The sequence below is a fragment of the Mustela nivalis genome, assembly GCF_964662115.1.
Source record: "Mustela nivalis genome assembly, chromosome: 8".
Taxonomy (NCBI): Eukaryota; Metazoa; Chordata; class Mammalia; order Carnivora; family Mustelidae; genus Mustela; species Mustela nivalis.
The window spans coordinates 118839543-118859813 of NC_139027.1; the positions used below are offsets into that span (position 1 = coordinate 118839543).

General features: G+C 52.0%; 1 protein-coding gene across 1 annotated transcript in view; it reads left to right on the forward strand.

The window, feature by feature from the left end:
* The window catches only part of XKR7 (XK related 7), a gene marked incomplete at its 5' end in the record, with an annotated part of 28714 nt that extends 14865 nt beyond the window's left edge, over positions 1–13849 (forward strand). The window contains 2 exons of the mRNA XM_082745916.1: positions 5468–5670; positions 6934–13849. Coding sequence (XP_082602042.1) covers positions 5468–5670; positions 6934–7889 — 1159 coding nt within the window. The 3' untranslated portion in view covers positions 7890–13849. The remainder of the gene's footprint in view (positions 1–5467; positions 5671–6933) is intronic.
* Positions 13850–20271: the final 6422 nt, after the last annotated feature.

Here is a 20271-nt window from a genome sequence, read left to right on the forward strand (position 1 = left end):
ACTGGAGACTCCAGCTGACATAAGAACCAAAACCAGGAGAGAGCAGGGCGACCCAGACACTGGGCCCAGAAGCTTCCTGGCTTCTCGGGGACATGAAAGCCCTTCCTCCTTCCTTCGCCCCATTAGAGAGGAGCCCGTCCCTGCCCCCCCCAACCCCATCACTGGCCCAGGTCTGGGGGATGATGGGAGGTTCCTGGGTCACAGAGATAACCAGACCCAGGAAGCAGGGAATGAGCTCCGTCTGTTTCTTGACCCTGCTGCCTGCTCTCAGAGGCAACGGGTTCCAGAAGAGATGGCTTTACGGAATCCTGAATAAGATTTCACACACTGTCTGCTGCCTTCTCTTCTCCCTAGAGCTGTGTGTTTTTTTGCCCCCAACCCCACCTTGAACAGGACACACTTATCTGCTCTTCCAATTTCCTCCAGGACATGCTTCTCTGAGCACATGATAGGCAGTCAGCAAATTAGACACAAAATAGACCCCTGAGCACCTGTTCCCACACGGTAAACCTGTCTGTTAAGTCTGGTTCACACTGGCCTCGGGCAGTTGAAGTCAGTGCTGTGGGGGGCCCAACCAGGTGAAGAAATACCAAGGAAGCCTTCCTGGAGGAGGAAGGACAGAAATGAGTCAATGAGGACAGGAGTTGCCCAGCAGGAGTCCTGGCAGTAAGCAAACTCTGCAAGGTCAGGAGAAAGACACAGGCAAACACTCTCTCTTTATTCATTCAACAAATATTTATTGAATGCCTACTACACATACAGATGCTGGGGAGACAGGAGTGACCAAGGCCACCCGAGTCCCTACACTCGTACAACTGCAGTGATAAAACAGAAAATCAGTGTGTACATCAGTAAGATTGTTTGATAGCGTATGTTATGAAGAAGATCAGACGGGGCAATAAGACAGATGAGAGGGGTTTGGTGAGGGCTGGGGGACCCCATGGGATGGGTGACCCGGGGGATCGCTCTGAGACAGTGGCATGGGAGCCAGTAAGGAGCTAGCTGCAGGAGGATGTTGGGGGAAGGGCGTTCCAAGCAGAGCAAGTAGCAAGTGCAAAGGTCCTGAGTCAGGAACATCAGACTGGGTTCGAGGAACCTCCAGGGCAGCTGGAATGCCAGCGACAAAAGAAGCAGTGGCTTGAGATGGGAAAACAAGCAGGGCTGGATGGTTTAGGGCCTGCAAGCAAGGGAAACCCTTGAACTTGATTTCAAGTGTGACGGAAGGTTTTGAGAAGGGGAATGACGCGATCGGACTGGTTTTTCAAGTACCCCAGCTGTTGCCACATGGGGAATGGACTACAGGGGGGCAGTAGTGGATATAGGGAACCCACCAAGAAGGCAAAAGATGATGGTCTGAACCAGGGTGGAGAGAATGGATGGACTGTTAGAAACGAGACGCACCTGCCCCCCTCCCCAGGTGGGATTCCTTTCTCTGAAATGAGGCATCCTTCTCTGTGGGTGATATTCGTCCCATCTATGGTGAAAACCAACTTCTTCCAACTTCCCTTCAACTAGAGTGGAATAGGGTGGGCTTCCTGGAGGAGGTTTCAAGGGAGGCTGCTTGGTGATCAGGAGCCAGAGTCTTCTGCCTACCATGTGCTCCCTCTCCCTATGTGCACACCCTTTTTAGTGTACAAATTATTTTCGAACCCATCACCTCATTCAATGCTCACAACAGAGAGGAAAATGAGGCTCAGAGAGGCAAAGAGACCACCTGAGGCCACACAGCATCCAGGTCACGGCTGGGAAGCAAATCCACAAGCCCAGCGTCTTACCATCTTGTCTTTCACCCCAGGGGCTGTGACACAGGCAGGATGGTGAGTGCCGGCCCCTTCTTAAAGAAGGTAAAACTGAGGCACAGGGAACTAGGTTACATGTCCTGGGCAGGGCTGTTTTAAAACCTTTGTGGGCCCCACATCTATCAGGCATATTAAAATGCAGCCACATCAAACACCAAATGTAAATTATATATAACCAGATAAAAGCCAAATTGCGTCGGCCGGCTGATATCATGTTCTGTTTTGCAGACATTTAATTAAACATTTATTAATTTTGATTCTGCAGTTTTTCCCTGTGTTTTAGAGCCAATTTTTTTCCCAGGCCTCCAACAGTTTCCTAGGCCCGTGAAAACCTTGCAGGCCCTTGGCAACGAGCGTTTAGTGCCGGCTGGAAGGAACAGTCACGGTTTTGGGTCCTGTTGCCAAAAGAGGCAGAGTGAGGTTGAACACAGGTCCTCTCATCCCCAGATTGTGCCGTGGTCTTTCCACACTGCCCAATGCCACATTTTTGGGATTCAGAGGCCTCCTTTCTTCCCCTCCCCTTCCCTACTCGGCCCACAGCAGCCTTGGGCTGGGTGAGCCCTTTGTCTGCGGTTATCTGGGGTGAGGGGCCCTGGGAGCCAGCCGAGGAGGGGGCAGGAGTGGGCGGGGAGGTGGGCAGGCAGCCTGTCAAGTGGTGATGGATGCTGGCCGGGCCAGGGCCTCCCTCATGCTGACCCGGGCCAGGAAACAGATGGTCCTCCAGCCTGAGAGAAACTTCCAGGGTGTCGCCCTCCCCCCAACTCCCCAGGCCCCTTCACGTTGGACCAGCTGGTCTCTCCTTTCTGTTCAAAGCCAGAGCCACAGGAATGGAGAAGGGAATAGGTCTGGGGGAAGAAAGAGGCTGGAAAAGGTAGTCTGTGTTCTGGGCTCCCCCGAAGCCCTACAGAGCGTCCTGGTCTCTCTCGTAGCCCACCCCCCCCCCTTGGCCATCCCCTCCTCTGCTCTCTGCCCCTCCTCGGTGCCCTGCCTTAGCTCAGCCTGTCAGCTCAGGCCTGGACCGAACTCCAGCCTCTCCTGGCTTTCCTCCAAGCCAGCCTCCAGAGCGAGCTTTCTAAGCCAGCAAGCTGATCACATCCCCCTGTCTGTGGGATAGAATTCAGATTTAAAATAAAAGATGAACTCTTCAGTCCAGAATTTGATGCCCTTCACAATTCCAGTCTTCCTATGGCCTTTCCTGTGAAAAGCCACCCCTCCAGGCCCTGCAAACCACTGGCCATTACCCTAAAAGGCCGTGCCCTCTCATAGGAGGAGAGGCCGTGCCTCTCTGCCTTGGCCTTGGCTGGTTCTTCCGCCTGGAATGTCCTTCTCCCTCCTTCCTGCCTTCTAATCCTACGCATGATTTAAAGCTGAGATCAAATGTTTCTTCCTCTGGGCAGTCTTCCCTGATCTCCCTGCTCCAGCTAAAGCTACCCATCTCTTCGCTGGGTTCCATAACATCTTAGAGCATCTATTTCGGGTCTTACCTTGTCTCTGTCCCATGGGACTCTGAGATACTTAAGGGCACAGGGCCTGGCATATAACAAGCGATCAAAATATATTTGATACATGAATCTATGCTTCAGGGATCCTTATTGGGGGGGGGGTTCAGGGGCCTTAAGAATGGAAAGTACAGGGAAACAAATTTCTGTGCATCAGAAGAAACACAATCCAGGTTTGGAGGTGCTCAGAAGCTCCAAGAGGTGGGGACTCCCCATCCTGGGGAGCACAGAAGCAGAAGGTGTAAACACACGGGGCTGGGACTTGCCGAAGGAATTCTAGCATTGGACGGGAGAGTTAGACCAAGGGGTCTTTGCTTTTGTTGATTCTGCTTCTGAGGGAACAGGCCTCTTCCCCTTCCCAGCTGCTAGTCCCACACTGTGTCATGTTGAAGGTGTTTCTACACCATTGATTCGTGCCGAGAAGACCCAGGGATGGGGAGGAGGGCCCTGAATAGGATGTTTCTAGCCATATTTTGGGGAAGAGAGTTTGAGTCCCAGAATGGTAGCTCTAAAAGGATCTCCAGAGTCATCAAGCCCATCTTTCTTGTTGGCAGATAGAGAAACTGAGCCCCAGGGAGGGCTATGCCATTCCTATGACTGGGATACTCCTCCTGGGAAACTCTGGGTATCAGGTGATCCCAAATTCCAGGGACTACCCTGATGCCTCTCTTGGGGCTGGCAACACACAGTTGAATATAGTGGGCCCCCAGGTTCCCAAACAACATCTTAAAAATGCCAGCACTTCTCATCTTGTAGTAGACCCCCAAACACCTGGTTCTCGGATCTCAGATTCAAGTAACAGGATCACTGAACCTGTGTTGGGATTTTCCTCCCTGATTTCTGGGGAGATAACTTCTGGAGGAGTGCTCTCTAGTTTCAGCAAAGGATGCGCCTGCCCCGTGAATCAAAGAACTCAGGGTTTGCGGGGTCAGGATCTGTGGCTGCAACAGCCCAGGGCAGAGCTGCTGGGCAAAGAAAGAGGACACGGAGGAGTCCTGGGTGGCAGGACTTATCCTACATGGGCAGTGCACTTTCCAAGTGCAAAGCATTTTCAAATCCATTTCATCCTTACAGCCACTTTGAGAGGTTTCACTAAGGCTCGGAGAGGGTCTGGCTCAAGGTCACACAGTAAATTAGAAGCAAAGTTGGCACTTGAACTCAGGACTTCAGAATCCCTTCAGAGTTCCATTCAATGAAGACAAACTTGCAATCATGCCTGCGTTCACTCTTTGAGCCAACACTGACTGAGCACCCATGGTGTGCTAAGAACTGAGGGTACAGCGGTTAGCAAGCTGCCCTGTCATCCTCAAAAAGTTCAGAGTCTGGGGGAGATGGATGGAGAAGTAGGCAGTCACAGTCCACTGTGGGTTAGAGAGAGCCTGTGTTGAGAGGTCCCTACCCCAGGTAGAAAGCGGTCAGCGGAGGTTTCCTGGAAAAGGTGACTTTAAAAGCTGGAGCCTTGGAAGAAAAGCAGGAGTTACCGGGAATCGGCTGTAGTGGGGCTGGAGGACAGGGCAGGGGGTTCCAGAGCGGTAAGAGAGAACATTGAGAGCCAAGGTCTGTGGCTTGTGCCGAGCAGCTGGAGCCATAAAGTTTGTTGAGAGAAATTGGCTCAAGAGGGAGCAGCAAAGTCTCACCTGCCAGGGGACCTATGAGTAGCTTCCCTGTGTCCTATGGTGAAGAACTGGGCACTTAGAGGTGGGGTTGGGGAACAGGCCAGGAAGCTGGGGGTTGAATGCCTGGGTTTGAATCCTGGTTCCACTGCTTCCTAGTTGGGTGACCTCGGACAGGTGGCATACCTCTCTGGGTCTAATGTTTTCTCGTCTGTAAAGTGAGGACAATAGCGGGTCTAGTGGAACCTCAGTGCACTGTCAGGTGTCAGGAATCCTGCGACAATGATGAAAAGAATGCTGAATTAAGGGCTTACTTTGTGCCGGTGCTTTAATAATGAGCCCATTCGGAGTTCCTTCGACGACAGTCCCGGAGGCGATCGTTCCGATCTGCCCATTTTACAGCCGAGGACACCTGCTCTGCTGGGCGCAGTGAGCGACGCCACCCTGCGCACCTGTCCCCCCTCCCCCCGGCGCTCGCCTGCGGGCCGGGGGTGGCTTGAGAGCCGCAAGGGGGACGCGAGCGCACGGAGGCCTGAGCACGGCGTCCCTCCCGCAGGTACCTGCGCGCTATGTACCTGGGGCTGCAGAGCCGCTGGCGCGGGGAGCGGCTGCGACGCCACTTCTACTGGCGGATGCTGTTCGAGAGCGCAGACGTGAGCATGCTACGCCTGCTGGAGACCTTCCTGCGCAGCGCGCCGCAGCTCGTGCTGCAGCTCAGCCTCCTGGTGCACCGCGGCGGCGAGCCGGACCTGCTGCCCGGTGAGCTCCGCCCTCGCGCCCGCCCTCGCCCCAGGGCTCGCTCCTCCAACGCAGTCCGCTGCAGGGGCACCCGCCCACTCTTCCTACCACCCCCACTTCGGCCCACTTGCCGTCGGGGATTTGAAGGCGCCCCTCCTCCCGCTACTCTCATCACCCTCCAGGCCGCTGGAGACCCCCATGTCACCTCCGGTGGCCCAGTTACCCTCCATGTCCGGAGGAGCCTGGTCCCTCTACCTCCTTGCCTCCCTTTGGGACCGCTGGGTGCTCCCGCTCTCCCCCTCCTCCCTTCCCCCTTGCCAGAGCAGAGAAGACCCCATTTCTGCTAAGTCCAAAGAGGCCCTTGACCCCATCGCCACAACTCAGACCCCGCCCTTCATTCCCCAAACTGTCCTGATCCCAGATTGCATCCACCAGGGGCACCCCTGACTCACAGATCTGCTCAGTCACCCTCCGTGACTGAGGCTGTTTATCTACCCTCTCCTGGTCTTTTTACTTCCTGAGGACTCCAACCAGGTTTAGCCTGGGTCCCCGGCTCTCACCCCCAAACTTGGCCCTCTCCTAACTCTGACAGACCAGGCCAACCCATTCTGTGTCAGAAAAACCACACGCCTGGGAGTCCTCCAAGCTCTTCCCACCCAGACACGGTCCATACCACCTTTGATGACCCAAAAGATTCTATCACCCCCTCTCAGGCCCTTCAGGACCCCTTGCCCAGGATACCGGGCTCCAGTCAAAACTTCCCACAGCAGATGTCTTCCCATGCCCTCAGCTGTGCTCAGCTTGGATACCCCTCTCCACTACCCAGCTTCATCCTGGTGGCCTGTAGCTACTAACTGTCCCCTCCTGGCTCCTCAATACCCTAATCATGACCCCCCAACTCTTCACCTTCTTTCTTGCTCCCAGAATCCTGGATCCTAATTTTCCACCCTCTCACCGAGACCCCTGAAACCCGACATCCCTGTTCTAGAGACCTGGCCCTGACCCTTATGAAGACCAAAGTCACCCACCTTCCTTCTTCCTTTATGCTCCTCCTCCTGCAGAAGTCCCCAGCCCCATTCACACTCCCTGCTCCCATCACTGCTCTGGAAGACTGCCCCCCCAAGCCCCTCCCCACAGCCCCGATTTATAGACCCTTCCCTCACAGCTCCTCAGAACCCAGCTCCTGACCCAGAACCCTCCCCCTTTCCCCAGACCCCCCCACCCTGCCCCTAACCCAGACCCACCCCTAACCCAGCCCACCCCACCCTCACCCTGTCTCTGCAGCCCTGTCCACCTCTGCCTCACTCGTGTCCCTGGCCTGGACGCTGGCCTCCTACCAGAAGGTGCTGCGGGACTCCCGGGATGACAAGCGGCCGCTCTCCTACAAGGGCGCTGTGGCCCAGGTGCTGTGGCACCTGTTCACCATCGCAGCCCGCAGCCTGGCCTTCGCACTCTTCGCCAGCGTCTACAAGCTCTACTTCGGCATCTTCATCGTGGCCCACTGGTGCGTCATGACCTTCTGGGTCATCCAGGGCGAGACGGACTTCTGCATGTCCAAGTGGGAAGAGATCATCTACAACATGGTGGTGGGCATCATCTACATCTTCTGCTGGTTCAATGTCAAGGAGGGCCGCAGCCGCCGCCGCATGACCCTCTACTATTGCATTGTGCTGCTGGAGAATGCCGCACTCACTGGCTTCTGGTACTCCAGCCGCAACTTCTCCACTGACTTCCACTCGCTCATCCTAGTCTGCGTGGTGGCCTCCAGCTTCGCACTGGGCATCTTCTTCATGTGTGTGTACTACTGCCTCCTGCACCCCAATGGGCCCATGCTGGGTCCCCAGATGCCTGGCTGCATCTGCCCGGAGACCCCAGGACCTTGTGGCCCCCCAGCTGACGCTGTCACGAGTCCCCCAAGGTCCCTGCCGAGGACTACAGGTGCCGAGAGGGATGGGGTCTCCGTGGGGGGCGAGCGTGCGGGAACCCCCACGCCACCTGTCTTCCAGGTGCGGCCTGGCTTGCCTCCCACCCCAGTGGCTCGTCCTTTGCGGACAGAAGGGCCTGTCATTCGGATTGACTTGCCCCGGAAGAAGTACCCTGCCTGGGATGCTCATTTTATTGACCGCCGGCTCCGGAAGACCATTCTGGCACTGGAGTACTCCTCTCCTGCCACGCCTCGGTTACAGTACCGGAGCGTGGGGACCTCCCAGGAGCTGCTGGAGTATGAGACCACGGTGTAGGCCACAGTGTCCCCCACCAAGAGGGACAGGCTTGGCTGACCCCACATCAACCACAGTGTTGAGCCCGGAATGTCGGGGCCACCCAGCTAAAGGGGTACAGATCCATTGGTCCAAGGGTAGAGTGGCCCACCCCTGGGTACTTTCAGGGGAGGGGACAGCCTTGTGGAGGCCTCAGCCCTAGGCCCTGTTTTCAGCCCTGTGGCCCATTTCCTAAACTCCCCTGACCTAGGGCCCAGGGTACCAACTGGTGCTACAGTCCTCATTAGCTGCCCCACTTTCATGAAGGCCTCCACACCACATCTGGTGCCAGGGGCACCCCACACTCTCCCCTGCCTGGAGTCACCCACGTGTCGCTCCCAGTGGACCTGCCAGAGACAGGGAACTGCCTGGGGCCCATGACCTAGACGCTGTGCTCCTCAGGGGGCGTGAGGGGTGGGCTTCTTTTCTGGGGAGAGGAGATCTCTGAGAAGGATGGAGGAGGCCGTGGAAGATGTGAGGGAGGTGGGGGCATCTGGTGGACCAGTTCCTGCGAGCTCCGAGGGCCGGATCCTGAGCAAGAAGGGAATGAAAGGTGGGAGTTGGGGCGGGTGGGGAGTTGGGGTGGGAGCGGACAGTGCTGTAGCTGGAGAGGAGGAAGAACCCTGAGGCAACTGAGGGGTCAAGGCCAACAGACGCACAAAGGGATTAGCAGGTCTGGGGGAGGGGTACCCTCAATCCACCGCACAGAGAATGTTCCCAAAGTGAACTCCTCAGGAGACACCCTTTGTTGTGGGCTCTAATATGAATGAGGTTCCAGACACCTCAGGTGAAATGTTTCCAGGAGCCATCCTTTGTTCTAGATGAGAATCTAGAACATTCCTTCTAGATAAAGGTCTTGAATACAACAGATAAAATGTCTAGGAAGCCACTCTGGGCTCAATTATACATGAGGTTCTAGCACATTTGACAGAGAAACTGTTCCAGAGAGACATTCTTAACTCTGGATTAAGTTTTGGAACACTTGGCTGATAAAATGTCCTAGGGAGTCCCTCTGATCTGGATTCTGTGATGAAGGTGAAGGCCCTGGAGCCCCGCTCTTCTGTTCTGGGAGGTTCTAGCTCCTGCAGTGGGGGTGGGGGAGGGGGCTCTAGAGCCCCATGTAAGTGGAGTAGTCTAGAAATGGGTACTCCAGTTCTAGATTTCTCAGATATGCCCCATCCACCTTGGTCCACAGCTATCGTCCCCAGAGGAAATTGTCATCCTAACCCTTGAGACATTTCAACTGCCAACTAGTTTCCAGCTGAAAAAAATTTACTCTGGGGACATGACATACATCTTGGCTCTCAGCCACTGTGCAGATGCAGCTCTCTGGGATAGCAGCTGGAAAACTGGCTTGTTTTGCCTCCGATCCGACAAATCCCTAGGACCAGTAGTCTATTCCCGAACATCGTGGAGTGCCCATGGGACCACTTACCCATGGCCCCTCCTGTCTATCTGGGACAGTGAGTCCTGGGTCTGGCGGCAGTGGGGAGGTTAGGAGGAGAGAAGCAGTTGCCTCTGTGGTGAGGGGACAGAGCCTGTAAAGAGAACTTGGAACCACCCACCATGTCCCTATTACCCCACTCATGCCAACCAAGTTGCATTCACTACAAGGGCACAGCGGGTAGTATTAAGGACCGCTGCAGACCTCTGCTGGGGGTGAGGAGCCCCATGAGAATCCTAGACTATGCAAATTAGAGAGGCACTTTGCCCTTTCTGGTTCAGCCTCCCTTGGGTGACAGATAGGAAAACTGAGGCCCAGCGTGGCTGCTAGTCTCATGGGTCCCAGAATCCTGTTGTCCCATCAGATAGTAATGGGTGATAGTGAATTTACTGAGAATACAAGGTGCCGGGCGACCCCAAAGGCAGAGAGGCCAAGACTGCCCACATACACACATACACATACACACAAGGACACATCACACCCGTGACACAAGTAACCTCACCCCCTGCCACACAGGCGACTGCATAGACATTCATGTGGGCCCAGATGGTGCGTGTGTCCCTCCCGCCAACACACAAAGAATGCTTTTATTGCTTTCTTCTACTTCTACTTCTCCAATCCCTAAGAAGCCTCAGAAACCAGGCCTAAGGGAATGGGTGGCGGAGAAGGTCCGGGATGACCTAGACCTTCTGGTGAGTTCACCCAGCCACTTTGTCTTCTGCTCAAGTCTGTCTCCAGAGACTGAATTCCATGGCCCGTTAGGCGTTAAAGCCCTTCGAGATGTGACAACAGTGGAGAAGTGGACTGAGGTCTGGCTGACAGCTTCTCCCCTAAACTCGGTCCTGCTTGTGACAGCTCTACAAGAGAGCTCTGAGCAATCCGGTGAACAGAGGAGGAAACAGGCTCAGAGAAGTGACATGAGGGTCAGCCTGGGCAAATTTTACTCCCCAGCATCCTCAAATGGCCCATCTGGCTGCACCATTAGCCAGCATCCTAGAAGGAAAAGTTAGAAATACCCTGTCTGGGAGTTGGGAGTCCTCACAGCTCCAGAAGGCACCAGAGAACCAGGATATAGGAATGAGCCAGCAGTGCCAAAATGTGGTACAAGGTTCTCAGAGGAACCAGGGCCACATTTTTGACCTTCCTCCATCCCCACCTTCTGTATTTCTCTCCCACAAAACCCACCTTCAGGGCCTCTGTCCCTTCTGGGGACAACCGAGCCCTAAAAATGGCCACAGTCAAGGGCCCTCAGAGAGGCCACAGACACCTTCTCCTGCTTTTCACTCCCAGGAAAGAGCTTAGCCTCCAAGGACCACCACCCTCCCACCACCCCTATATGGCCAGGTGCGTCAGGACTCCATCCGTTCCTGTCCTTTTAGTCTGCTGGCCTGTCCCCCCTTTCATCTAGTCCCTGTCAATCCTTTTGTTTCACTGGAATAGAGGAGTCAGAGTGGAGAAGGGACACCATCTCATTCATGGTTCTTTTTTTTTTTTTTTTCCTGTGACACAATCTACCTCAGCCAATCCCTCTCCTCCCTGCCAGAATTGGACCCCTTGGGTCCCTGCCTCCTGCTCCCCCATTCTCTGTCCTGCACCCCAGCCTGGCTGCTTAGTCCTTCCCAGAATACCTACAGAGTCCTTGCAGTGAGAGAATATTCCAGACCCTTGAGGTCCCCTAAGCTACCTACCCTCCCCATCTATTATAGAGGAGAAACAGAGGCCCAGAGAGAGCCAGGGACTTGGCCAAGATCACAAAGAAAGTCAGTGGGAGAGTTACGCTGAGCAGTAGTTAGGTCCGTCTTAATTTTGCCAGGAAGAAAACAGGACACTGAGTACAAATTCGCCCTCACTGTCTCTACCCGCAGGGGACACTTCCCCCGTTTTCAGGGTGGACTTCTGTCTCCCAGTTTTCTTGAACTGATCCCCCAGCTTGTTGACTGTGCTCCCCAAACCTCTCCAGGCACCACACACCCCTCATCACACCTCCATGCACTGATAAACCATGTGCCTTGTAACTGTCATCCCGACTGGACAGCACAGACCTCCACCCCTCCCAGCAGGGGTTCCCCAACAAGGAAGGCTTTCTTGGTCCCCTCCTCTCATCTGTCCCACCCTGGTGACTCCCCCCAGATCTGCCTTACCCCCAGCCATCTCCCTGCCCCCTCTGAGTCCCACAGAGGTGTGTCACCATAAGAGTCAGGGAAAGCAGAGGCCGGAGAGGGCGAGACCTGGCGAGGACCAACGGGCTGGAAGTACTAGGGAAGATTTTTACCTTGCAGCCCAAGGCCCTTCTCAGGGCTAAAGTCCCTCAGGGCCTGGAACTCACTTGGACTTGGAGTTCACAGAAACCTTTGGTAGTGAGGAGGTTTTCCTAGACAGGGGTGTATGGGTTTCAAGTTCAAATGCCTTCAGGTAATGAAAATGAAGGAAGAACAAGCGATATGCCATAGGGAGTGGTGAGGACTCTGGAAAACAGGGCAGTGCCTGCCCCTGCCGATAGGACCTAAAACTGACATTTTTGAAGAAGGCTGTGCTGGCCAAACTAATCTCAGATTTGGCCCACGGGCCACCAGTTTGAAATCTCTGGTTCAAAATATTGAGAAGTTTCTAGGAAACCGCGCAGAGTCTGATAACCCCTCTGGGGAACTCAAGGACAGAGGCCCTGGCTCCCTCTGAGAATTTTTAAATCCCCCACCAACTGACCCCCTGAGAGCTGTTTGTCCTTCCCCCTTCCCCTGAGAAGTGGAAAGGGTGGGGGGGGACCCTTGTGGAAAGCCCTGGGCCTTCACAGGGTCCCTGCCTGGGGAAACATCATCTGATAAGGCCTAGAGGCCCCTCCATGCATGAAGGGAACAATTTAGAAGCCGGGGTCTTCTCCAGGGTTGTGGCCCCCAGTCAGGAGGAACCTGCGGTGTGCGAAGGAGGAGTCCAGGGCGGGGATAAGGAAAACTGAGACCCAGATGCCCCCATCACATGCTGGCCCCTGTCACCCTTTGGCACTTGTCTCCCTCCCACATAAGCTGGAGGTAGGGCCTGCAGGAGGAGGAACCACAAATTTCCATATTGGTATGCTTTTGAGGTCTCATTGAAAGGGACTGGATGAGTACCAAGCCACCAGGGCAGCAGCGGGCATGGTGACTGAGCCCCTTCTCCCTAACAAGACCCTGGGCCTGGGGTGGGGCCAAGGGACTATAATGTGCCATTCTGGGTGGGGAGGGGCTAGGACATTCCTGGGTCAAGGGGAAGAAGAGCAGGAAATAGTTGAAGTGGGAAAGGAACACCCCTTTCAGGAATGGCCTGGTTCCTGGAGGCAGAAAACTCCCCAGTGGGGGGAAGGCTGGTCCTCTAATGCCTGGCCCCATCCACCCTTCCCTGATCATAGCAAGGTAGGCACTGCCCTCTCCCCAGCAATCCTGGCCTTTTTTCTATGCACAATCATTGTTAAGGGCACCCGCAGGCCAGGCAGAAGCAGGGGAGGCCCTTGGAGCATAGCCTGAGACAAAAGCAGAGGAGAAGGGCAGGAGGTGGGGGGTGGAGAACATTCCCCCATTTCTCTCACCGGAATATCCTAGAACCCAAACCAGGCCCGTCTCTCCTGGGCTAACCCACCGAACTCGGCAGGGGGAAGGAGGGTGCGCTCAGATAAATACAACCCCCAACCAACCAACTAGGTTTTGCAAACTAGTAAAATAGCTAGAAAGAACCTGAATGATTCCCAGAGCCCTCTTCTGATTTTCACCCCTGAGGATCCTATAGTCTGGGAGACATTTCTTCCAAACAAGCCCTCACTTCTTGAAGAATGATTCATCTTCCCACATTAAATTAACTCAAGCTGAGCTTCTGATCATAGATAAATGCTACCAAGGCCTCAAGTTAGGATTTAGGGCTTGAGGTTGATGGGATATCTGTATTATATTGGAGCGTCTAATACACAGTTTTCAAGAGCACTCCTGGGCCCCCATGCCTGCCTTCACTGATCCTTAGGGATCCCAAGTTGGGAATCTGGTTTACTCATCCAGCGTCCTGTTTTACTGAAGGGGGAACACCCACAGAGGTAGCCAGCCCAAAGTCACTGGGCCAATTGGTGGCAGGGTGGGACCAGAGCCCAGGTCCTTCGGGGTCCCACCAGAACATTCCCAGCACTAATTTCCCCTTCCATTCTGACTCCAACTCCAGGAACCACTAGCCATGACTGAGGGGCTGATTTCCCTCCCTCAGCACAATTCCGGGTGATTGTCCCCTCCAGGTTCTTTCTTTCCTCCCTAACCGGCCCCCAACCTTGCCCACCCCTGTTTCCCATTCCTGGTCCCACCTCCAGGTATTTACTACATCTGTGCCATCCTTAGTGCCCCGCCCCCACTCCCCCCTCCGCGCTTCCCCCAGGAGGGGGAGGAGACCCCAAGCTGGGGCTTCTGTACTGAGACTCTTTTGTACACCACAAACTTTTTGTATATTTTTAATTTTGCTGCGACATGAGATATTAAAAGTCATTTCAGTACGTGCTGCTTGTGTTCTATTGCTTTGGTTGCTCTGGGCTAGAGGAAGGAGGGAGAATCCCTAAAGAGACAAAAGCATTTGGTTGGGACCAGAATAGGAGAATACACAGAAGTCCCTGTTGATTGGACAGTGCCTCAATCAATCAACAAGAATGTCCTTCCCCACCACGTTTTTAGGGACTATCTCCAATCTCTTCGTTTTACAGATAAGGGGGGAAAAGATGCGGCTGGGGGCAGACTTGCCAGGGGTCCCAGAATGAATCCGAGACAAACCCAGACTGAAGTACCTAACGGCACTAAACCAGATATTTGTTCAGCACCTACTATGTCCCAGGCACTCTTCAAGGTACTGTGAACAGGAAAGATAAAACAAGCATGGCTGGCGCCTGGGCGCCTCAGTCGTTAAGCATCTGAATGCCTTCAGCTCAGGTCATGATCCCCGGATCCCAGGATCCAGCCCCAAATCGGGCTCCTTGCTCAGCAGGAGAATCTGCTTCTCCCTCTCCCACTCCCCTAGCTTGAGTTTCTGGTCTGTCAAATAAATAAATAAATAGGATCATTTTTAAATTAAAAATAATAATAATAATACAAGCATGATCCCCACCCTCATAAAGCTTACTTTCTAGTGAGTTTTGCCCCTAAAAGATCTCCCTTGCCTCCAGGGTTTCCACCCTCTTATCCAGTGGTTCTCAAATTTCGAAGTGCACAGAATCACTTGAAGTAGAGGGGATTTCCATCTCCTGAAGAGAGGTGGTGCCTGGAAGCCTGCATTGTAAAGGTTCTCCAAGGCATTCTGCTACAAGGGGTTTGAGAACCTCACTTTGGGGGCCACCACTTTCAGGCATCTTTATCCACTTACAAATTCTATCACGACAGTTCCTTGCTTTAGAATGTCCATGGTTCCCCAGGGCCTTCAAGATAAAGATTGAAACCTTTGCGTGAGGCTGACTTTTCACTCCTGGACCCCCCAATACTTCTTGGTCCTTATCTTCAACATTACCCCACCTGGCCCTCCTAGCTTCTCCAAACCATTCATCTTCCCATTTTTGTGAGCCTTTCCTGCCTGCCATCCAGTAGCCTTTCTCACTAGTCTCTCCTGCAGGTGGAGCCCCATTCCTAGGGACCCCCATCCCAAGTGCTCAGGGAATGTAGCCCCCACCTGGCTCCAGGAGCCAAGTCACAATTAGCCCAAGACCTCGGTTATCAAAACGCGGTCCCTAGACCAACATTACCAGGAATTTGGTTAGAAATGTTGATTCTCAGGCCAGACCAGACCACCTTATCAGCCATCCGTGGGATTAGGTGGAGAGCCACATATTTTTATAAGCCCTTCAAGTGACTCTGATGCTCACTCAAGTTTGAGAACCACTGGTCCAAGATCATTTCTCTGACCTAGGGTTGGTGGGGGGCAGGGGCACGTGACTCAATTCTGTGAGGCAAAGACAGCTTTGGTGGTCCCCAGTATCCATGCTTCCCTTTGTCTTAAAGGAATTTTTAGCTGTGCCCTGTGGCCCCCTGGAATAGAAGACTATATTTCCAAGCCTCCTTTGCAGTTGGGTGTGGCCAAGGAAACAAGTGGCAGTCAGTGGGATTTGAGCAGTAGAATTTTGTACTACTTATCTATCATCCCTTTAAAGGGAGAGTGGGGTTTGTGCTCTCCCCAACTGGGTTTACCCTGTTGGCTGGACTGTAGCTATGTTGAAGGTGAGAACAAAATCCTAGTGTGGCACAGCAACAAGACCCTGGATCCCAGACCCAGCAGTCCTAGGTATGCTGCCCTGAACCGCTTAGGGGACTAGAAGAGAAAAATTTCTATTATGTTTAAGCCACTGTTATTTGTGTCTTTGTTTTGCACCCAAAATATATCCTGGCTAATACATCTGGCTCCTAGACTCCTAAGGGAAGTCTTTTGAAGCATCTGTGGGACAGGCATTCCTTCACAATAAAAAGACACTCAAGACGGGGAAACCCTTCAGTCTCATCAAGGGTTGATGGCATCAAAAGCAGGATAATGATGAATGACATCATGTCTGTACTATTCCAAAAGCCACTGCAGGCATCTGGCCAACTGCATGAGTTTGTTAGGGCTCCCATAACAAAATGTCACAGCCTGGGGACTTAAACAGCAGAAATGTATTTTCTCACTGTTCTGGGGGCAAGAAGCTGAGATCAAGGTGTCGGCAGGGTTGGTTTCTCCTGAGGCTTCTCTCATTGGCTTGTAGATGACTGCCTTCTCACTCTGTCCTTGTGTGGGTTTTCCTCTGTGTGTATGTGCCCCTGGTACCTCTCTGTGTGTTCAAATTTCCTCTTCTCAGGATACCGGTCAGATTAGATTAGACAGTCTCATTTAAATTTATTTACCACTTTAAAGGCCTTATTTCCAAAAACAGCCACATTCTGAGGTACTAGGTATTAGGGTTTCAACTTATAAATTAGGGGGACATAATTTAGCCCATAACAGCAGCACAGTAAAAAATGTATGGGACTTGGGTGCCTGGGTGGCTCAGTGGGTTAAGCCTCTGCCTTCAGCCCAGGCCATGATCTCAGGGTCCTGGGATCAAGGTCCACATCTGGCTCTCTGCTAGGCAGTATGCCTACTTCCCCCTCTCTCTCTGCCTGCCTCTCTGACTACTTATGATCTCTCTCCCTCTCTGTCAAATAAATAAATAAATAAAATCTTTAAAAAAAAAAATGTATGGGACTTGATGCCGTTTTGGGCTGCTCAGTTAGCCAGCCCTGAAATCACTTACCTTTGGACTTCTTGTCTTGAGAGGTAATGTATTTTCCTTATGGTCAAAGCCCTTTGATTGGGCAGTCTAATCTCTGCAGCCAAAAGCATCAAACCCAGGCACTGTGTGTTTGCTCAGGCTGCGTCCTCTGTCTACAGTGACCTTCCTTCCATATGTCCTTCAAGGCTTGGCTTGGATATAACGGGACTTGGTGAATGGCTCCTGATTCTGCCTTCCCCAGACAAGTCACTTGGCCTGTCTCCAAGATTTTGCTTATGTGTCTTTCCCGCTAGCCTGATTGGGGTCAGCATATATGCTGTCCACCTGCTGCCACATTCCCGCCTCTAGTCCCATGGCAGGCATTGATACTCAATCCCTTTTTCCTGCTGAGAGTAGATCTGGTTTTTATAATCTTCTACATAGAGCTGTAGGCAGCCCCTGCCAATCCGCTGAATGAAGCTCCAAAGAAAGAAATCCTATTTGCCACAACTGTTCAGTCTTCGAGAGCAAAGATTTTGTTTTACTCATCTTTTTTGATTCAAAAGTTAGTTTTTTAAGATTTTATTTTTATGTAATTTCCACATCCAATGTGAGGCTCGAACCCACAACCTGGAGATCAAGAGTCACACCCACCCCCCCCAACTGAAACAGCCAGGTGCCTCTAATTTTTTTTAATTTTTCAAGTTTTTATTGAAATTCTAATTAGTTAACACATTTGTAATATTAGTTTCAGGAGTAGAATATAGTGATTTGTCACTTACATGTAACACCCAGTGCTCATCACAAATGCCTTCCTTAATACCCATCCACCATTAGGCTACCACCTCCCACTCCCCTCCAGCAACCCTCAGTTTGTTCTCTATAGTTAAGAGTCTCTTGGAGTGCCCCGGTGGCTCAGTCCATGAGGCATCTGACTCTGGATTTCAGCTCAGACCATGATCTCAAGGTTGTGGGCTATGGGATTAAACCCCTCCTCTGACTCCACACTCCGTGGGTAGTCCAGTCAGGATTATCTCTCTCCCCCTCGGCCCCGTACCCCACTCGTGCATGAGTGCACATGCCCTCTCAAATAAATCTCTTTTTTTTTTTTTTTGAAGATTTTTGTATAATTGTTTGACAAAGAGAGGGACGAGCGTGGAAACACAATTAAGAGGAGTGGGAAAGGGAGAAGCAGGATTCCCACCGAGCAAGGAGCCTGATCTGGGACTCGATCTCAGCACCCTGGGATCATGTCCTGAGCTGAAGGCAGATGCTTAACCAACTGAGCCGCCCAGGCACCCCTTGAACAAATAAATCTTTAAAAGAAAGGAGTCTCTTATGGTTTGCCTCCCTCTCTTCTTTCCTTTCCCCTATGTTCATCTCTTTTGTTTCTGAAATTCCACACGAGTGAAAGCATATGGTATTTGTCTTTCTCTGACTAACTTATTTCACTTAGCACAATACCCTCTAGTTCCACCCATGTTGTTGCAAACAGCAAGGGTTTGTTCCTTTTTTATGGCTGAGTAATATTCCACTGTGTGTGTCTGTGTGTATACATATGTACATACACATATATACAACTTCTTCTTTATCCTCACAAGCCAATTGTAATCATCAGTGTTCCCATCATATATGCTTCTATTCCCATTTAATCCCTGCAGCAGCCTTATGAGACAAGCACCATCATCATCTTGCTTTTGACACATGAAACTCTGGGGCTCCAAGAAATCACCTGTTCAAGGTCATACACGTTTGAACCTAGGTCCACCTGTCTGTGCCAACTTCCAATGACATTTACTAAGCGCTTGACCTGTTCGTGGCCTTGGTGTGGGCATCGCAGGCTATGCAAAGAGAGTTTGCTATTTCTAGCAGCATTCAGAATGCTTCTTGTCCTATTTGATATTCCCAGCATTTCGGGGAACCTGGAGTTCGTTCAGGAGGAACAGAAGTCCTTGTTTTACAGATAAGGACACTGAGGATTTGGCACTTGCTCAAGGAGTTAAGTGGGAGTATTGGTGTCTGGAGCAGACAGGAATTGGGTTGCATATCCGGGCCTCTTCCTGTTGGCCTAGCGGGCTGTGGAGAGCTCACTTCCTGCTGTTGGGACAGGACAGCCAGCCGGATACAGGGGAGCAGGAGGGAGTGACTCTGTGAGCTAGTGCTAAGCAGCTTGGATCATTTCCCCTCCCCCAGAGGGAGGGAAGGGGGAAGACAAGTGGGGGAAGGCAAGTGGTTGGAGGTTCCAGTGCCCCCCACTCCCAGAGGTAGTGGGGAGCTCTTTCTCCCTCCAATGGGCACTGAATTGGCACAATTGTGCTTCTTTCTCTCTCTCTTTCTTTTATTCATTCTTTCTTTCTCTCTTTCTTCCTTCTTTTCTTTCTTTCTTCCTTCCTTCTTTCTGTACACTTATGCTTTCAGAAGAAACTTTCTTTTTTTAAAAAAAATATTTTATTTATTTATTTGACAGAGAGAGACACAGTGAGAAGGGAACAAAGCGGGGGAATGGAAGAGGGAGAAGCCAGCCTCCTGCAGAGCAGGGAGCTAGATGTGGGGCTCCATCCCAGGACACTGGAATCATGAACTGAGCCGAAGGCAGATGGTTAACGACTGAGCCACCCAGGCGACCCCAGAAGAAATTTGCTTTTTTAAAAAAAATTTTTTTTAAGTTTTTTTTTTTTTTTTGACCGATAGATCACAAGTAGGCAGGCAGGCAGAGAGAGAGGAGGAAGCAGGCACCCCGCTGAACAGAGAGCCCAATGCGGGGCTTGATCCCAAGACCCTAGCTCCCTCCCAAGACCCTGGGATCATGACCAGAGCCGAAGGCAAAGGCTTTAACACACTGAGCCACCCAGGCACCCCCAGAAGAAACTTTCAAAACAATCAAGTGCCTGGGCCCCTGCACTTCCCGATTCCCAACTGCTTTCTCATTCACAGTCTGGTATCTTTCTCACCACACCTCTGACTAAAGGGCAGGGCATTTGGGATCATTGTTCTCATTGAAAAGATGAGGAAGTTGAGGCTCAAAGAGGTTAAAATAAGCAAACTGCCCTAGATCATACAGCAAATCAGCCCAGAACCCGGACCCAGGTACATGGCAAGGCGTGGATGGGTCCGTTGGGAACTTCTCAACTGTCCTGGGTGGGACCTGCTGAGCATGCTGGCCCTAAAGGTAGGGAACCAGGCTTCAGATTCAGACTGACCAGAAATCCCGGGTCCCCCTCTTATAAACTTGATGACTTTTTTGGGGTCAGCCTCTGCAGCCGAGCCTGATTTTTCGATCTATATAATAGTATAAGGATACCCCAATATTGTAAGGAATGGGAGAGATGAGGTATGTAAAGTATGTATGTATGTAAAGTGCTCAGCACACAAAGAGAAACTTGCCTTGCTAATATTCTCCCAAGAGACAGTAAAACAGCCCAGGACACAAGGACACATAGATAGCTAAATAGTTCATATTTACTGAACATTTCATGTGTGTCAGGAGCTCTTCCAAGTGCATTTAATCCTTACAAGGTCACCATGAGGTCAGACTGCTATTATGCCCATTTTACAGATAGGGAAACAAGTGGATAAGGGACTTGCCCAAGGTCATCACCCTAGTAAGTGACAAAATCAGGATTCAAACTCAGGCAGCTTATCCTCAAAGCCCACTTATACTGCTGTCCTTAATGGTAATGATTAATTTTTTAAATCATAACTTGCCTGGACACAGT